Consider the following 19,333-nt stretch of genomic DNA (forward strand, 5'->3'; position numbering starts at 1 on the left):
ATCTTGATGAGGCCTTCCAGGACCTTAACATCTGAAATCCAAACCAAACTCTCCCCATTCAACCCTCCCTATATGCCCTTTTCTTGCTATATTTTTCTTTTTAGCACGTCTTCACTTTAAACCACTTAAAATCACTGTGTGTGTTTTTATGTCTTTATATTGCTTATTGTCTGTTTCTCCCAGAAAAATTTAAGCTCCAGGAAGGTAAGGACTTTTGTTTGCTGTATTTACTCATATACCTAGATGAGTGCCTGGAACATATTTGATGCTCCAAAAATATTTGGTAAATAAATCATTTGGCCTTAGCTAACTTTGTGCCAACCAGAGTATTAGGGATGTGTGATTTTAGAGTGGGTATGTTATATAGGGTTTATCTCTTACTTATCCTGGAGATCTTTCCTGAGAGGGATTTTGAGGCTGCAACTTGGGATCAGCAGGAAAGTATGTCTTCCTTGATTAGTGATGTCTGCCCTTGGCCAGTGGGAACTGTGACCATACATTCACCACACCAGTGTTGGGGAGAGAATGACTTTAGGGTTCTAATCCTAGCTTCACCACTGACTAGTTCTGATATGACATCCACGTTATTATTTATATATTAAATATTCAAGTTATTTAACCCTGCAGACGTTTAGTGTCTTCATTAGTAAAATGGGATTATTGGGAAGATTAGTGATAATGTAAAGCCCCTCTCCCATAATGATTGTCCTTTATTACTGTTTAAAAGTAAGTAATTTCAGGGTACTTCTGTGGTGGTCCAGTAGCTAAGATTTCGCCTTTCAATGCAAGGGGTGCTGATTCAGTCCCTGGTTCCAGAGCTAAGATTCCATGTGTTTCAAGGCCAAAAAAGCCATAACATAAAACAAGCACTATTGTAGCAAATTCACTAAAAGACTTTAAAAATGGTCTACATTTTTAAAAAAACAATCTCAAAAAGTAGTTTCAGGCAATTTGGATATGCAAGTTAAAAATTATGTCAAAAAACTATTAAAATTTATAAAAATTACAGCGTTAGACATTTCAAGTAATATTACCAGTGCCTCCTCCGAAGTTGTTTTGACTAACTGATGTTCTTTTCTCATAAAAGATTGGGCACCTAAGGCTCAGTGAGGCTTGTACTGTGCTAGGTGAGACTGGGGACTGTTGACATTTGGACCATCGTTCTGTTGAAGTCTGGGTCAAAGGTGGGTAGCTTGGCAGTGTCATGCCTGCATGATAACGTTCCACATCCTGTGTCTACAGATTTGCTCCTGGTTTAAAACCAAGTTTTTCTATTAAATTAGCCCCCAAATAAATAGATGCTAAAGTCATTTATCTCAGGAAATGACTCATTAAGGACCTTGTTCCGCATTTCTTAGACTCAAAGACTTCAGAGAAGAGCAGAGTCTTGGGGAAAAAAAAAAAGAGCTAATGTAGAAGATCCTTGGGCAGCCTGATGTTTCTCAATTGCTTATGAGTCTAGGCAGAGAAGTAGAACAGCTCATGGTTTTATAAACTTCATTTTTTAAAACTGTGTTAATAGGTTGTGGTCTGTATTGGGATTTGTAAGTAATTATAAGCTGCTAATGAGATATTCTTTCTTGATTGCTCTTGTCTTAAAAATAGACTAGTCTATTTAGTAGACATTTCTTCCTTGACCTCAAGTCCTCCCTCTTGAAAGGGAGGACTCCTTCTTATTGATACTTCTGCTGTTCTCTGTGGTGACACCCATCAAAATGGATAGCTTTGCTGAAAAAGCTGGCAAATAATGCAGATGGTTCTCTCTTCAGGTTATCCAGGGAATTGCCATTTCTGGAACCCTTATAGGTTTTATTGTTTGTTGCTGTTTTGAACTTTCCCCCTAAAGTATGACATACATACAGAAAAAAAATGCATGCATTATAAGTATATAGCTCAGTAAGTTACCAAAAACAAAACACACCCAGATGAAGAAACCACACTGCCATCCCCCTAGCATCCCCGCCCCCCCGTGCTTTTTCGTTCACGACCCCTCACCATGACCACCAAGAAAAACACTGTCTTGACTTCTAATGCCATGGATTAATTTTGCCTGTTTTTAAACTCTGTGTAAATGGAGTCATGCTGTATGTGCTCTTGTGTCTGGCTTCTTTTGCTTAACATTCTGTGTATCGTTAACATGTAGTTGCAGGCTGTTCATTCTTCATGGCCAGATAGTATGACTGCAGTATTTTTCCATTCTGATGTGGATGCACATTTGAATAGTTTACAGTTCTTAGCTTTTATAACGAGTGCTAGTGAGAGCATTCTTGTACCTGTCTTTTGGTGAACGCACATTTGCACATCTGTTGGGGGGGGCAGTTGCTGGCACAAGAGGGTACACATGTGTTCAGCCTTAGCAGATGCTGCCCAGCAGCTTTCCAAAATGGTGTCTCACTGTCCCCTCCCACCAGCACTGTGAGAATTCTTTGTTCCTTATCTTTGCCACACTTGATATTTTTTGTCTTTTTCAGTTCAACCATTCTGGTGGATGTGTGGAAAAACCATGTGTTTTTCCCATATAATTTTCTTCCAAAAGATGGAAAGGTAGTATTAGCTCCACTTGGGCAGACACTTTCTCTACCCTCTCTGTAGGAAACCACAGAGATAGGCTTTGGAATTTAGCAGGCCTGAGTTCCCGGGCCTCTCCTGGGAACCACATTGTTCTCGTCCTCGTTGTAAAAGGCCTCTCTTGAAGAATGGTTGAAAGGAATGTAGAACATGTGTAAGGCACCTGGCTCAGAGCCGGCATAGAGCGCATGCTTAGCACATCCCAGCAGTGTTTATGGTGGTAGTTAGTATTTGGTCAGCTACCCAGGTGGGGCTAGTGGTAAAGAACCCACCTGCCAGTGCAGGAGACTAAGAGATGTGGGTTCAGTCCCTGGGTTGGGAAGATCCCCTGGAGAGGGGCATGGCAACCCACTCCAGTATTCTTGCCTGGAGAATCCCATGGACAGAGGAGCCTGGTGGGCCACAGTCCACGGGGTTGCAAAGAGTAGAACATGACTGAAGCGACTTAGTACACATCCATGCACACATTGTTAAGTTTATTTTTATTATTTTAAGATGGATCTGTTCCTTTTTAACTGTCCCTTGATTTATGAAGTGTTTCTGGGAATGAAAAATATCTCATAAGTAGAGGAAATAATTAAAGTATGACTTGCCATCTAAACCATTCTTTTCTGGGTACTTTATTGTGAAGAATAAGACTGTTGGAATCCGGAGAGTCATTAGCTAGGAAAGAGGCTTCCAGTCATTTGGAGCTGACCTTACATTGAAGGAAAATGTCCAAATTTGGCTAATTTAATATGAAGAGAGGCTTGAGGCTTTTTTTATTTTTTTAAACAAAAATGAACTAGAAGTTGGTGATTCCTGAAACATTTTACCCTCAAGCCTTCTGATAACAGAAGAGCAGCAACACATTAGTAATATCTGTTCCTGGCAAGTTTTAATAAGGAAAATGATGCTTCAATAGCAAAATTCAATTTGGGAAATTAATTTCCTTAGGATATCATTGAAGAAAAAGATATAATTTTTAAAGGAAGTAGGAATTGAAAGATTGTTAATAATGTTCCAAGTTTTGGTCTCAATAAAAATGATAGGCTTTAAAGCAAGAAAGAGACTCCTGGCTAAGAACCCCCATGCCCCAGACCCTCCGTCTGGCCTGTGCGAAGAACACCCCAGTCTGTGCTGCTTGCATGACAGCATGCAGGCTGGGAGCAGCGTTGAGAATCCTTGATGTATCTCAGCCAGCATTTAAAACAGTATTTAAAGAAGTAAGTTTTTATCTAGCCTCAGTGCGCCATGGCTGTATTGGTGTTAGACATAGTCAGTGGTCAGTGCTTTATTGTATTATGTGGGAAATGACTCAGCTTCTCAAGCAGGAGCCTTGACCAAGAAGCTGTTATAGCTTAGTCATTACAGATAGTAAATGGTATATGTTGAATATAGTCTCTAATTTTGATAACTGACTTAATACCGTATTTCATCAGCTCCCAGCTACGCATCTTTTCTATATTTTAGCATCTCTGAAATCAAGATATGTCTTAAATCAATGGTATAGTTTGTCAGCATTTTTCTTTCTTAGTGGTACATAAACATGATGTCTTATAATAGATGGTTAGATTCAGTAGAATACAGCAAAAATATTGACTGACAAAGTTTGAATTTAAAAACCCCAGACTAGATGATTCCAAACTGTATTTTATGGCTCCCTGGTAGTTTCTGAAAGGGCTGGTTTTGTTTCACAAACTGGAATTTAAATAGAATTTCAAGTATGGAAAATGCTCCACTGCTCTTTCAAAAAGAAGTTTAAAGAACCAACTCATTTTAATATCAAGCCATATCACACATGAACACCTTCTTGCACAGCGTTCTGATGGTTGAACGTACTTGTAAAAATTCAGCCTCTGTCCTCCACCCCAAACCCAATATAACCTCTGACATCCTGTCCTTTCAATTCCCTCTTATTGTCTTTATGTGCACAGTTATACGTTTATGTTCATCCAATCAATTTATTATCTTTTCCGTAGATGGCAGCATTTTCTATAATAGATGCTACAGCTTAGCATTATGTTTTGTTTTTTTAAACTTATTTTGGAGCTTTTTCTTGGTTAGTGTAGGTGCCTGTCATTTTTTAGTGGCTGTAATAAATTTCATTGTATAAATGACCCAAGTGTTCCTCCCATTTTATCCATGAAGAGCTATGCCCCAGAGAAGTTAGATATCATTACCCAAAGTCACACAGTCGGGTTGCATTTAGAACCTGGGTCTTCTGGTCCCCAGTTGGTGTTTTTTTCCCTAGTGGTACTGAGTTTCTGTGTACAGAGTTTATAGCCAACTACTGTACGTTAGTTACTTTGGCTCTGTTTTGTTTACGTAAAGCCACAACCTTCCACTTGGAAGTTAAAAACTCTCTTCCTTCAATAGTATCATCACATTTTCTTTTTACTCTGTACTTATTTTGCTAAAAGTGAATGCTAGTTACATTCCTTTTTTCCTGTCTAGAATGTTCCCTCCTTGGAAAAAGATTTATCTCTGGATATGTTATGTACAAAAATAGCTGCTTGATAAAAGCTTACAGTTACCCCCTGCCACTCCAACTATATCCTCCCAGTTCTGGAATGCTCTCTTAGAAAATGGCTCTTTTACCCTATGACATCCCTTATATGTGAAATCTGAAAAGAAATGATACAAATGAACTCATTTACAAATCAGACTCAGAGTCTTAGAAAAGAAACTTATGGTTGCCAGAGGAGGGAGAGTAGGGGGAAGAGATAAGGAGTTTGGGATCAACATGTACACACTGCTTTATTTAGAATGGATAACCAACAAGGACCTACTGTATATCACATGGAACTCTACTCCATGTTATGTGGGAACATGGACGGGAGGGGGGCTTGGGGGAGAATGGATACATGTATATGTATCGTTGAGTCCCTTCACTGTTCACGTGAAACTCCCACAGCATTGTTAATCAGCTATACCCCAATACAAAATAAAGTTTAAAGTCTGATTTAAAAAAGAAAAGAAAATGACTCTTTTGGGAACACCATGTACACCGAGAAAACCCTTCTCATGTCTGTGCTCCGAGAGACCGCTGTTTCTCCACAGTATCTAAAGACTCCTGGTGAACCCTTTGCTGTCCTCCTGGCTCTGCCCTCCCATCTTCCCCGCCTTCCTGGTCTCTTGACTCCGTGCTCCTGGTATCCCCAGTGTGATCCAGTCAGGCAGACCTGAAAAGTTTGAAATGTTATCCCCACACAGCACACCAGCGTCCACTTTCCCAGCCCTCCAGCAGCCCCTGGCTTTGAGATTCCTATGAATGTTTGCTGATTCCTCTCCTCAGGCCTGTGCGTATCCACATCCTGTTGGTGGATAATTGACTTTGTGTGTGGTGAAATAGAGGCTCCGCCAAGGGCAAATGAAGGAAAGCTATGTTTGAAAACAAGCGTATTAAGCAAAATTCATTTAAATGGAAATTTGCAGGCTGAAAACCAACTACTTTTTAAGTGGATAATTTTTAGAATTAGGTTTCTAGTAGTACCAGAAAATATTTCTCAAGGCTGTTTATGTATATTTAGCTGAAACAATTGTGTCCTTGAAGAAGTATTTTGTGCCGTTTCTTCCTTTCATCCCTGTTTATTCCCCCCAGTTAGGTTACTGTAATTAACAACCTTAGTGCTCTGTTCTTTCAAAGACTTGGGGATCATCAGCTTTCAGAGAGTTAGTTCTGTTCCAGAAAGATGGCTGTGTTATAGAACAGTCTTGACTGTCGCAGTGTTACTGAGAACACTCAGAAGTAGAAAATGAGCTGGTGGGAGTTCTGTTCATACAAGAAACGCATGCTCATTGTAGAAAAATAAGATGAGAATTTCCAGCCAGCAGAAAGTAAAATATTGTAGGTTATGTTTCTGTAGTGTCCATATCTATCCATTGTTCAGCACTGGGTTTATTCCCATGTTCCTTGTGGTTTATTTTTTATTTAATGTGATAGCATTAGCGTTTACTGGTCAGATGTTGGACAGTGAGCTCCTTCTACTTGTTCCTACTTACTCCTTGTGAAGTGGGTAGTATTTTCTTCCCATTTAATCTTTTCATCTATAAGGTAACTATCATTGCTGCCCCTGTATCATTGCAACAGCTAAAGAAGCCCAGGCCCCAAAGAAGCAGTGTACTCAGTCAAGATCACGTAGCTCGTGAGCAGTGGAGCCAGGCTTTCTAAACCACTGCTCACTTGTTCTCCAGTGGCCATCCTTGGACAGTTGCCCCAGGCTACCCTGGCAGGCAGCGTGGCCCCAGACTGTGGATGCAAACCATGGCTCTGCTACTTCTTACTGGAGTGTCCTCAGGCAGTTGCTTTCTGTGCCCTTTGGTATCTTTTTCTGTAAAACTGATATAATAAAAGTGTGTCTCTCATAGGGTTGTGGAGTTAATACACGAAAATTAAGACCCTGCTTGGTGTATAGTAGTTGCTCAGAAAGTGTGGCTATTGTCACTGTAACCTGATGATTTTCAGTCATTTCAGATAGGAATGCCTTCTGCTGTGAATAACTGAAAACTTGAGTTTCTGTAGCTTGAAGAGGAATTTATTATTCTCAGCTAACAAGTCTGCAGGTGTGGAAAGAGTGGGGCCTTAATTCACTTGCTCTGCGGTGCCATCAGAGACACGTCTTTGTCTCTGTACACCAACATTTTTTAGCCCGGCCCCTTCAGGCTCGCAAGATGATTGCCGCTGCTCTAGGTGTGCTGTTTGCATTCTGCTTGGAATGCTGAAAGGCCATGCCAGGCTCTTTTTTCCCCCTCTGTCAGGAAAAGCAGAAGCTACACTTTGCCTGAATGTACTGCTAGGCTTGTGCTTCCGTCTCACTGACTAGATCCAGGGTGGTGCATGGCCATTCCCAGCTGCAGTGGACGCTGGAAAGGGTAGTGTGTAGGGGTTAGCTCATGAGGATCTATTGTCAGATTTTCAGAAAATTTACTATCTAGTTGATATCACTTGGAATAGCTTGAATTCTGCCAGCGTGGGAGTATCTACACTAAAGAAACCAGCAAATGCTACAAATCAAGTCCCCTTCCCCAAGCCAATTGTTAAACATTTACCAACACACTATTAGATATGTTTAACTCCATATGCCAGAGGGGGAAGTGGCAGTGACTAGAGGTAAGAGGAAGGGATGTGAAATGTTCATTGAGTCAGCCAAGCGGCAGCATTTACTAAGCTTACCATCTGATAGGGAGAGTTTGAGGCCAACATATGGAAAAGTTTCTTAGTCTTTTTTTAGAAAGAGGAAAGTTAAACTTTAGCTAAGTTTCATCCCTGTTGTAAATAAATACGGATCAAAATTAGGTGTGTTCTACTAGGTATTATTTATATTCTTAAATTTCCAACACACTGTACTGTACTGTAGTGAGATCAAATTCAATATTTTGAACAGTAAACTATTTATAGCTCCTTTAATATCAGTGACTGCAGAAAATCAGAGCTGGGAGGACTTCTTGAGGTTGTCTAGGACAGCCCTTTCATCAGTTTCTCAGATGAGAAAGGAATGTGCTTGGCCCCAGACCCCAAAACCAGGGAGTGGAGTGGTCCTCCTGGAACCCAGGTATCCAGACAGTCCAGTGTTCATTCCAGAAGCTGAGGGTTTACAGCTCGCCTTTCTGCCTCCTGGCCCTCCTTCCTCCCTGTTCTGCCCCAGCACATGCTCATGCAGGTAACCTTCTACCACCTTGGTGGTGCTGGGAGGTTTTGCTGCTCTCTTCCATCTGCTCCCCCAAAGCCTACTTTAAAACTGCTTTGTTTTAGATTTTAGAGAATAGAGCATTGATTTTTTTTTTTTAAATGAGAGAAGCTTAAGAATTTGATCTCTGCTACAGTACAGTACGAACTAGTTTGGAAGTTTAAGAATATGCCTGATGTCCCTAATTGGAACATACCTATTTTTGATCCATTTTTGTTTACAGTGGGGAATAAACTTAGCTAAAGATTAACTTTAATCTTTCTCTAAAAAGACTAGTAAATCTTTCCATATATTGGTGTCTAACTCTCCCCATCAGTTGGTAAGCTCTTTGTGGGCAGCCTCTGTGGGCTGTCTTCCTGTCATCCCTGTGGGGATGGGTGCATTCATGCTGTGCTTGTGGCAGGCGGACACTTAACACATGTTTACTGAATAAACGAATAGATCAATAAAGGACTCAACTTAGACTGACTTTGTTTCTTCGGATGCAGAAAGTTCATCAGTAGCTGTTGCCTTAGTGTGGCCTCTAGATAGGAAATGTCTGAACCTCAGTATTGTGACCCTATAATCTCCATTTCTTCAGCTGTTTAACATGATTGATGGAAACAGGAGGCCCACACATACCACAGCCTCACTGGTATAAAGACATGGATGAGAAAGATGAGGTGGAGTGGGAGCTTGGGATTGAAACCAAATGTTACAAAGATAGAAACAGTTATTGAGATATCCCTGCATGACATATTCATCAGATATCCCTGATGAATTGAGATATTCATCAGCCTCCTGTTATTGAGTTCATTGGGTCCCATGCCTACTCCCTTATGTGTTCATGATAAGGGAGTCACCTTCTATTGAAACCCCCAAAATCATTGTTTTCAGGAAGTCTGACTAGGAAACAGACTTCTCACAGCTCTGTTAAAGACAAATGTTTATGATTTTTTTTTTTCCCTTTACATGACTGAATGCTGTTCTGAACCAATTCTGAATGTATGTTTATCTACAGCCAAGTTACATCAGTGATGCAGGACCCCCTGGTCGAAGCTCTCTAGACAGCATTGAAATGGCCTACGCCCGGCAGGTAAGCATGTTCTCAAGGAAGATCAAATCCAGGAAAATCTTCTGTGAGCCCTCTGGAGAGTTAAAAGGAACACAGACTTCATGTGAAAGTCAGACCCTAAAAGCAAGTTGGGTTTTCATTCAGAGGACTTGTTAATATTTTACCAGCTAGGTCCCTGGAGAAGTCTGTCAAATTGGGTAATAGAATGACTCAGGTTTGATTTAGGGAAATTGAAATCTGCCTCACACACTGACCAAGGCATTTCATTCTGCATTTGGCAACAGTTCATGTACAGTAAAGCTCTGAGTAATTTCACTGCTGAGCAAATGGAGTTCTATATTAACTGATCACCTGGTTGGCAAATGGTATTATCAGAAACCCTGCTCCCTGCCTTGTTGTAGAAAGAAATTTTCTAAGTGTTTTTCTGCCTGGGTAAGCATAGTGTACTCACCATTACTGGATATTACTGTCCTGGAGAAGCTTATAGTATTTGGGGTGTTGTGGCTCTGGCTGTGTATCATGACCATGTGATAGTGTAAATATAGATTGAGACACTCTGTGTTAAAGCATAGGGTCTGAAAACTACACGAAACTGCCCTTAGGACAGTACATACCTGGAATTGACTTTTTGAGTAAAGCTGTGCCAGCCTTGTGTACTTTATTCTAATTTGCTGCTTTCCTGCACAAAGTATCAAGAAGGAAAACAGTCTTGTTTCTTGAATTGCAGGTGGTGGGCTTCTACCCTCTAAATCGTCCTGCACCAGAAGTCACCAAGGAACATGTGTTCGATTGTGACCAACTTCCACAGTGCTATGAGGGGAGAATATGTTGGTGCCACTGTGGCCCTCCACCCACCCCACGCCAGACTCAGTGGAAGGAAGGAAGTGGGCAATGCTGAGGGCCACAGTGGCACCAGCATATTCTCCCCTCAAAGCACGGTGCCAGTTGTGTCAGCTTGGGACACAAGTCCACCTTCTTTCAACTCCCTCATGTTTTACTAGTATTTATTCTTCAATTTTTAGATCTCCCACACTCCATCTACATTTTTTTAAATTTCACTTTGTTTATATGACTGACTACCATTGCCACAGACATCTCCAGAATTCAGGCCTAATGAAATTACAAGCTTCTGAGGAGAGAAACCATGGATCTTCTGTGTCTGTGAAGACTAAAGCTTTATAAGACTACGGTTTTCCAGCACTCAGGACACCATGTCATGTCTGTTTATGTGGCAGTTCCCTCCAGTGGAGAGAGAACCTTTATATCCCATGCTGAACACAGTGCCCAAGGGAAGGCCCCTCAGAAATGCTCGTTGAGTGAATAAACACCACCTTGTCTTTATAATGCTCCTGGAGGCCACATGCTGCTCTCCGCCATTGAGAGCAGAGGGCAGTAAGGTTCGACAGGCTCCTGTTTTGTCTAAAATCACTACCTAGTTCAGTCCTCAGCAGAGCAAGGATTTCACAGTGCAACGAGTAGAACTTACTAGTTTTCACCATCACTGTTTTGGTTCTTTAAAAACATAGTCCAGAGTAATATTGGCCTTTCCATTCTTTAAACATCACATAGTTCCTTTTTCTTGAGAAATTTTACTAAGGAGCTGGGATTCTTGATGAGAGAAATGGGAACTGCAAATGGGCAGAAGTGCTCTTCTGACACGTGTGGAGGGCTGCGGCCTGACGCACATCCCTGGGCTGGGGCCATTCAGTCCTTTTGTCAGAAGGGTGACCAGACTCTGCTCAGATTCCTAGGAAACAGCAGCTAGAGACCTTCCACCGTCCCATCTTCCACTTTGGTCCTTGCTCTCTGGGACCGAGGGTCTGCTGAGCAGAGCAGCACAGAACCGCACGTGCTGCTCCTCCCCCAGGGCCACCCTGCTCCCACTCCCCAGGTTAGGAAGGCTGGGGAAGCAGTTAGCTCTGGTGTGTGTTCATGCCACTGCCCAAAGCTCAGACACAGGACTGAGCAGCTAGCCAGAGGCCTTGCCCTCCAGGCAGTGTGGACAGTTCAGCCACTGTGAGGAAGGAAAGGTTGGCCGAAGCTTCTGACCACTGGGCAGAAGTTGGTTTCAGAACTGCTTCAAGGGGTTCTGAAAAGGAGAGGTGAAAATGGCATTTGTGCCATTTACTCTGCTCTTCCTTTCAGATTTATATCTATAACGAGAAGATCGTAAACGGACACCTGCAGCCTAACCTCTTGGACCTCTGTGCGTCCGTCGCAGAGCTGGATGATAAGGTAGTGCCCAGAGCCGGCCCCGGGAGACACGTGGGGTCGGGTGTCTGGTGGGATTAGCGGCTTGCTGATTTGGCAGAAGTGTGCTAAAGAGAAATTCTGTGCCTTGGAAGATGAAGTTAACTGTTCTTCAGAGTTTTATTTTAAGTAATTTTGAGGTGGTTTTTTTTTTTTATGGTGATGGCTATATATATATAAAAATATATGTATCTTTAATGCATCTTCAAAAGGCCCAGCCAAGCTGTGTTTGCTTTGAAGTCCTGTCAGGCTCCAGCTTCACCCTGTCAGTTTCCCTGCTAAGACAGACAGGGCTCTTTCATGAGATGTGAATTGTAAAGGGGATGTGGTTTTCATACCATGAGCCCCTTGAACTCGACCCAGGTGGGGTCTTTACAGGCATTTTTCATATGCCTCTGATTTTGTTTCTTTCTGACTCCCCCTTTTCAGTACTGCCCCTCAATTCTTATCCTTGGCCCAGTTTCTCCCACAGCAGGGAAAAAATAAAAAACAAAAAAAGGGGATGGATAGATTGGTAGGTGGCCAGGAAGAACGGGAAAAGGAAGGAAGTCTGTAATGGAAGCAAGCACTTGAACACATTTTTCCTTCACAGGGCAGCCAACTTTTTTTTTTCCCTAATAAAGTGTAAGATGATAAAACCAATATAAAGAAGAAAGAACTTATCTACTGTCTCACCACCCAGAAAGAGTCCCATTTAGATGGATTTTCTACAGTTTTTTAACTTTTGCAAGAGACAGTGAAAACGGGATTTTCTCTTTTCCTTTGGAAAAAGTGTATACCTGCTTTTTCTCCAATTGCTACTGTCTTCCAGAGATTCTTAACTTTATAACATTGCAAAGGGTTCAGGGAACACGCTTTTAAGGCGAAGTTTACAACCAGGAGGGTTCTGGGACGTGAGAGTCCAGCTGTGTGGTGGTTACACATAGGCAAGCACAACCGTGCCTCTTCTAGGAGGCTGCACTGGGGGTGCCTTTTGAGGGGAGTGAGTAGGCAGGGAAATGAGAGGCCATGCTGCTGACAGAATAGGGTAAGAGCAGGGACCCCTGGAGAGGCTCCGGGTGGACAAAACCTGTATTATTTAGGTTAAACTCTTATTTTAAGTCTTAAAAAACTCAAATGACCTTGTAAGGGCTGACATGCAGCTATTTGAGTTTAAACTCCTAGAGCTCTGGACGATTATAAATGTGTTCACTCTCTCTTAAGGGATAACCCACTGAGATTCAGTGTTCTTGTTACTTTTATGTGGTCTCAATTATGTAGGTGGTTATGTCAGACCTGGAATAGTAATTGATCTGAAAACCCAACTCAGGACGGGAGCTGCTCACAGGAAGATGAGAGCCTGGCCACATGGCCGGGCCGAGGCGCATCTTCTGTGCTGGGCTTGAGCCTGAGGGCTACAGACAGGACGTTAACCTCAGCCCCCTCCACGTCAGAGCACCGTGAAGAACCAGGCTGCTTGCCCAGCCCCACAGCACTGCAACATACAGTGTTCTTTCTGTGCAGAACATCTCCGACATGTGGGCCATGGTGAAACAAATGACGGATGTGTTGTTGGTGCCAGCAACTGACGCCCTGAAGAGCCGCAACAGCGTGGAAGTGCGCATGGAGTTTGTCAGGCAGGCCTTGGGGTACCTGGAGCAGAGGTGAGGCGGCGGCAGCACAGAGGCGGCCTTTAAAATCCCCTGAAGGCAGCCATTCCCCTGTTTGAAGTGGTCCTCAAGCTAAGTGCTCTGGAACTGGTGTGATTTAAACAAGGTTGAGCAAGTCTGAGAGGTGTTGCGCTGTTTTTAGGAGCACTTCTCTACCGGAACTGTCTCTGCACAGATGTAAAACCACGTGAGTGGGAGCCCTGAGCCCTGTTAGGCTTTTCTCTCTGTCTTTCTCCACCCTACGTCCCTCAGAACAGAGACACGGTTATTAGGGCACAATGCCTTGGGTCAGGATCCTGGGCCCTCAACAGGGTTCAGCCATTACTCCTCAGGCTCTTGGTTTTCTCTCAACATTTTAATTTTCCCACCCAGCATTTTACCACCTCCAAACCCTAGGGAGGCCCCTTGAGCCTTTGTTTTCCTTCTGGCTTTGCTTGGTTAATCCTGTGAGTTCCGATCCTTCCCAGTTGCTAATGCCTCTGATTTGTGCCTGGGTTTTTGCCACCTCCTCACTAATTAGAGTTGGTCACAGAGGGGTTTGCAGCTGTGCCCTTGTGCCTTGACTGTTGTCCCCCTAGTTGGTAGGGCCCGTGCCATTCATCCACGGCTTGTGGACACTCCTAGCTCTGAAGTGACCAGGTATTGTCATGAGTGTGCAGCACACCCTGTTTATCTCAGAGACAGGGTGCTGGGCCTCTCTCTGTTGGCTGGAGAAGAGAAAGCCAAGCTAAATAGACTTGCTCAGTTGCAGCTCTTTGCCTCTGCACCCATGCAGCTGCCAGTGGCCTTGTTGTGTGGTCACCCTCTGTCAGCAAAACAGTCCTTGTCATTAGGGAGTCAGGGTAATGCAAGACTTGGTACGGCAGAGAGAGAGCAGGTTTTTATACCAAATACTGAATTAATATTGAGTAGCTACACAAGATAACACCATCAGATGTGTTAAACTTACTAGCCTCCATTCTTTTGTTAAGAAAAATCTGAAACTCCAAATGGTCTTTCATTTCTTCTGGCACAGGCGCAAAGAGTTCATAAAGTATTGTGTCAGGCTTTCACTCAATTTTTATAATGTAAGTTTTGTAAGTCTTCAGCCATGAAAAACCTAATATATATAGTGGTATTTATTTGCTACAAGTTAGCAAAATATGAGTCAAAAAATTTCCCACAGTGTATAAAAAATATTAGGGTTTTTTTTTTTAATGGATATAAGTATATGACTGCTTTTTCTTCAGTAAAGCTAATCCTCAGTGTTGGTGCTTGACTTCATCAGAGGTACCAGGTTGCAGTTTGGGGTTTTTTATATCTAAGCCGTCCCATTTCTTTTATTATTCTTTTCATTTAGGTTTTTTAGAATGGTCTTGTTCCATTAATTCCTTTAGCAGCACTTGGAGCTATTCGGGAGTTTCCTGTGCACAACTATTGTATGCTTATTTTCTTTTTTAATCTAACAGCATCTCTCTCGGCATCTTTTTAAGTATTTGCTGTCCCTTTTGATAAAGGGAATATTTCAGATAACTGTACTCACTTAAAAAATATTTTTGCTGGTGCTAATCCACTGAGAGTATAACATACAGTATTTCTTTTTTCTTTTTTTTAAGTTTTTTTGATGTGGACCATTTTAAACATCTTTATTGAATTTGTTACAGCATTGCCTCTATTTTATGTTTTGATGTGTTGGCCTTGAAGCATGTGGGGTCTTAGCTCCCCAAGCAGGGATTGATCCTGCACCCACTGCATTGGAAGGCAAAGTCTTAACCACTGGACCACCAGGGAAGTCCCAACATGCAGTATTTCAAGTGATGTAATACACCAGATGGCAAAGCAGGTCTGGTCCCAAATTATTTTTTGAGTATTTCAAATTTGAAGCAAGGTAGCGTTTCTTAGCTCTCAGGGAATTGAGGCTGTTTCCTCAGCTGAGGCCCTTTCCAGCACGTGGGTTGTCTTCATTCAGGTTGGAAGAGTTGTTTGTACCGGTTGCTACGGGGCTCTTCTCTAATCCCTTGCCAACTTCTGCTTTTAAATACTTCCAGTGATAGAGAACTCGTATTTGTTAAATCAAATTATGTTTATTTTTCATCATAAAAATACTACATGATTATTATAGAAATTTTGAAACATGCCAAAAAGAGGACCTGAAAAAAGGAGCATGCAGGGGCTCCTGGTGCCTTGTTGTGCTTCCTTACTGCCACCTCTACACCCACCCGCCACCGCCTTTTTGGGATATATGAATATTTTGTTTGATATTTATCTTTTACACAGCTTATGATCCCAATGTGTACAATGTATGGTTTTATATATAGTTTGCTTGTAAAATTTCTTGTCAGTATCTTTTTTTTTGAAACTACATCATTTTCTGATGAGTCTGTCTTCTGTAATTGATGTTTAGGTGTTTTTCTCTGAGAGGTATGTATGTTTGTGTCTGTCTCTCGTCTGCTATTTTACTTAATCCGATGTTGAACATTTTAGTGCGTATGAAAGAACCTGAACGTTTTTCACTATATTGACCCCATTTTTGAGTATCTGTAACTCAAACCACTTAATATGAAAACAATTTAAAATGCTGTAAAGGATTTTAAGAAGCATGCTAGAAAATAAACAGGGAATGATAGAAAATCGTGTGCAGCCACCAGTGTGACAGTGCGTTCAGCAAAGACCATCAGTGGAAACTATGGGGTGAAAGATTATTGGTGAACAGAATTTTCACATGACCTCCAAGTGGTACCCCACAGAGTACTTACTAATTTCAGAGGGGAAAGGAGGTGCTTCAGCAGTGAAATCTGGTAGACCACATCTTTAACCAAGTGATCAAATTAAATGTTACCAAGAACGGGGCAAAATGGTATTACCTGCCTCACTGTGGCAGTAGCAGCATCAGCAAGAAACCGGACCTGGGCCAGGTCATCTGAAGCTGTTCAGCCTGTGGGGCATTGTACCAGCTAGCTAGCCCAGATTCTTCTCAAAAGGTCAGTGTCATGGAAAAAAACGTAGTAGAATTATCCTGGATTAAGGGAAATGGAAGTGACATGACAACTAAATTTCATTCATTCCCTGGATTGGCTCCTGGATTAAAAAAAGAAAAAAACTATAAACGACATTATTAAGAAATGTGAATATGTGTTATATTTTAGACAATAACAGTACATTAATGTTAAATTTCTTGATATGATGATAGTATTGAGGTTAGGTAGGAGAATGTCCTAATTAGGAAGTACATGGTAAAATATTTAGAGATGAGGTGGCCCCTGATTTCTGTATTTCTATAACACTTTCAAATGGTTCAGATAAAATGTATGTATGAGAGAGAGAAGAGCATGCATGTAAATATTAACAATTGATGAATATAAGTAAAGGGCATATGAGCACTCGTCAAACTATTCTTTAATTTTTTGTAGGTTTAAAATTTTTCACAAAATAAAAAGTTTCAGAAGATCCCACTAGAGCATTAGGCTGTGAGGCAGAGCACTTATTTTTCTGCACGGCAGCCCTTTCTGCATTTGAAATACACAATTCTGTGGTTCTAGGGATTCTTTTGAGTATCCACAGTGATGAGAAATCTTCACAGAGATCCACCGCCCGCTGAATCAATAATGTAGCTTGCTTCATTAAGCATGCACTTCTGTTTCCTCTTCTGTGTTCAGTTGAAGTCCAGGCCCTGCCATGTGGAGTTCACGGTCTAATGTTGTGGGTATGGACACAGATACGTGTAATATGTGTTTTCAAACCCCCCTCCCTTTTTTGTGCCTTCAAATTTTTTCCAGTTATAAGAATTACACCCTTGTGACTGTCTTTGGAAACTTGCATCAGGCCCAGCTGGGCGGAGTGCCAGGGACTTACCAGTTGGTTCGAAGTTTCCTGAATATTAAACTTCCAGCTCCCTTGCCTGGACTTCAGGTACTAGCACCTTTATGTGATAAGTTACTCCTCCAGATCAGTCTCTCAGATAGGCATTTTCAGCTGAAATGAGGTTATGTGTGGAAACTGCTATATGAAGAAGAGACCAGAGAGGGCGGGAAGAGAACCTAGGAGACCTGGGAAGGCTGATGGCTCAGGAGTCCAGGGGGTGATGGTGGAGGAGGAGGGTGCAGGGGGATGATGTCATTGATTTCTGGACATGTTATGAAGGTAGACCCATTAGGACTGGAAGAATTTGGCTATGGTGTGAGCCACAGAGTCAGGGATGACTTCTGAGATTGCTGGCTCAAATAGCTGGCAGAACAGTTAGATGTGTTTCCTAGAAAGTGCCTTTCTTCTCAGTTCACAGTCCAGTTAACAGTCAGATACATGCTGTGTGCAGAGTGTTGAACCAGATCTTTGTACCGAGGGTGGTGGAATACACAGGAGGCTGGCTTCCTGCGGGAAGTGAGGCCCACACTAGTGCCTGAAGAGTAGGAGCTCGCCAGCCAGCGGTCTCGGATAGGGTTTTTGAGGAGGAGGGAACATTGAGAACAAACACGTCCAGGCAGGCTAGAGCACTTGGCCTATTGGGTGTGTGTCAGGGTGGGGCCAGCTTGGGGAGCATCAGGCCAAGCACTTAAGGTGCAAACAGCTCATAGGGGTTTAAGTGGGGAAGTGACACAATCAGGTCTGAGTTTTAGAAAGAGTCCTGCTGAGGGGAGGGTGGAAGGGCCAAGAAGGAAAGTCTGCAGTCCACATTTCTGGAGGAGTCTAGGAGGAGCAGAGGGAGGAATAACCACAGGGCTGCTGCACAGTCTGAGGACACAGCCACTTTTAGGAGACATGCTCTGTTGCCCAGAGGGTAGGATCAGATCTGCTTTCCTAGATCCCCAGTGCCAAGCACAGTGAAACTCTTAATATGATGATAGCCTCTTATTGGTAAGTGAATGTCTTTAGCCCTTACTTGTTGGGGTGGCAAGAGTGCATGTCTGTAAATCATCACAGAAGAACATGTCACCACTTCGCTGTGAATCCAGGGGTCCATGGAGAACCCACTGGCTGGCTTTGAGTCATGTGGGACACATGGTGCTGTAGAGGAAAGGCTCTAGGCTAGACTGGCGCTTACCAGCTTGCCATGGAAAAATATTTGACAACCCCATGCCTCAGTTTCCTGGTTTGTAAAACAGAGAGGAGGAAGCCATTCAGGGTCCCTATCTAGTGGAGTTGTGAGATTGAGTGACTTAATACAAGAAGAGGCTTAGCTGGGGACCAGCACATTGAAAGCCATCAGTTAGCTTTTGTTTGCCTGTCTACTTGAGCACCTTTCCTTTTTTAGGATGGAGAGGTGGAAGGCCATCCTGTGTGGGCGTTAATTTATTACTGCATGCGCTGCGGAGACCTGCTTGCCGCTTCACAGGTGGTCAACCGAGCCCAGCACCAGCTGGGAGAGTTCAAAACTTGGTTCCAGGAGTACATGAACAGCAAGGACAGAAGGTACGGTGAAAGAGGTGCCGAGTCCAGAAGAAGCCACGTGGGGATCAACGGGGTGGCCTTGCTCTCTTTTCCTTGTGCACGCTTGTAAGAAATAAGTTTCTGCTTGGGAAAAAAATGAATTTTGGAAAGCACAAAGAACTGAAGAGCCCCACTCTGACACTAATGTCTAGACTTACAAAGTCCTAGGCACTTAAGAAATGCTTTATAAAATGAAACTATTGTATTACGCTTCACTTGTTCACTCTTCGTGCTTTTCTGGTTGATCCAGAAAAGCATATGAAAATATGTTGTCATGCACTTCATAGCTCAAAGGCCAGAATTAGACATTAGCAGACTTGAGAGATAACCATTGAATTATTTCACTAAGTTGTTTTTTGTTTTTTGTTTCTTTTCCTCTTACATTAAGGAACTGCAAAGCATTAGTGTTTCTTTGGTTTTTGTTAATGTAGTTGGACTTAAATTCATATTCAAACCTAGTTTAAATATATGTGCATTTATGTAGAAGAAATAGCGGTAGTTACCCCAGTTATGCATGTGGAAAACCAGGGTTACTTTTTTGGCAGTGTCCATGTCCAGAGAGTGTGTTAAACCATAAGTCCTGTCTTGCTCATATCAGAGTGTAAAGTAGGGACCGTGTCCTGGGTTCCCCAGAAGGGGACCCTGAGGCAAGGATTTGAGTGCAGGGAGTTTATTTGGGAGGTGATGTCACAGGGTTAAGGGAGTGGAGAGGCCAGAGGGGGCTGAGGCAGTTAAAGGAC

The 19,333-nt window shown here is 42.5% G+C and overlaps 1 protein-coding gene across 2 annotated transcripts in view; it reads left to right on the forward strand.

Moving 5' to 3' along the window:
- NUP93 (nucleoporin 93) overlaps positions 1–19,333 on the forward strand; it is a 104,800-nt gene that overhangs the window by 74,646 nt on the left and 10,821 nt on the right. For both annotated transcript variants that reach the window (XM_061138552.1, XM_061138553.1), the window contains 5 exons: positions 9,238–9,312; positions 11,437–11,526; positions 13,045–13,184; positions 16,946–17,078; positions 18,418–18,575. In XM_061138552.1, coding sequence (XP_060994535.1) covers positions 9,238–9,312; positions 11,437–11,526; positions 13,045–13,184; positions 16,946–17,078; positions 18,418–18,575 — 596 coding nt within the window. The remainder of the gene's footprint in view (positions 1–9,237; positions 9,313–11,436; positions 11,527–13,044; positions 13,185–16,945; positions 17,079–18,417; positions 18,576–19,333) is intronic.

Source organism: Dama dama, chromosome 4 (genome assembly GCF_033118175.1).
Source record: "Dama dama isolate Ldn47 chromosome 4, ASM3311817v1, whole genome shotgun sequence".
NCBI lineage: Eukaryota > Metazoa > Chordata > Mammalia > Artiodactyla > Cervidae > Dama > Dama dama.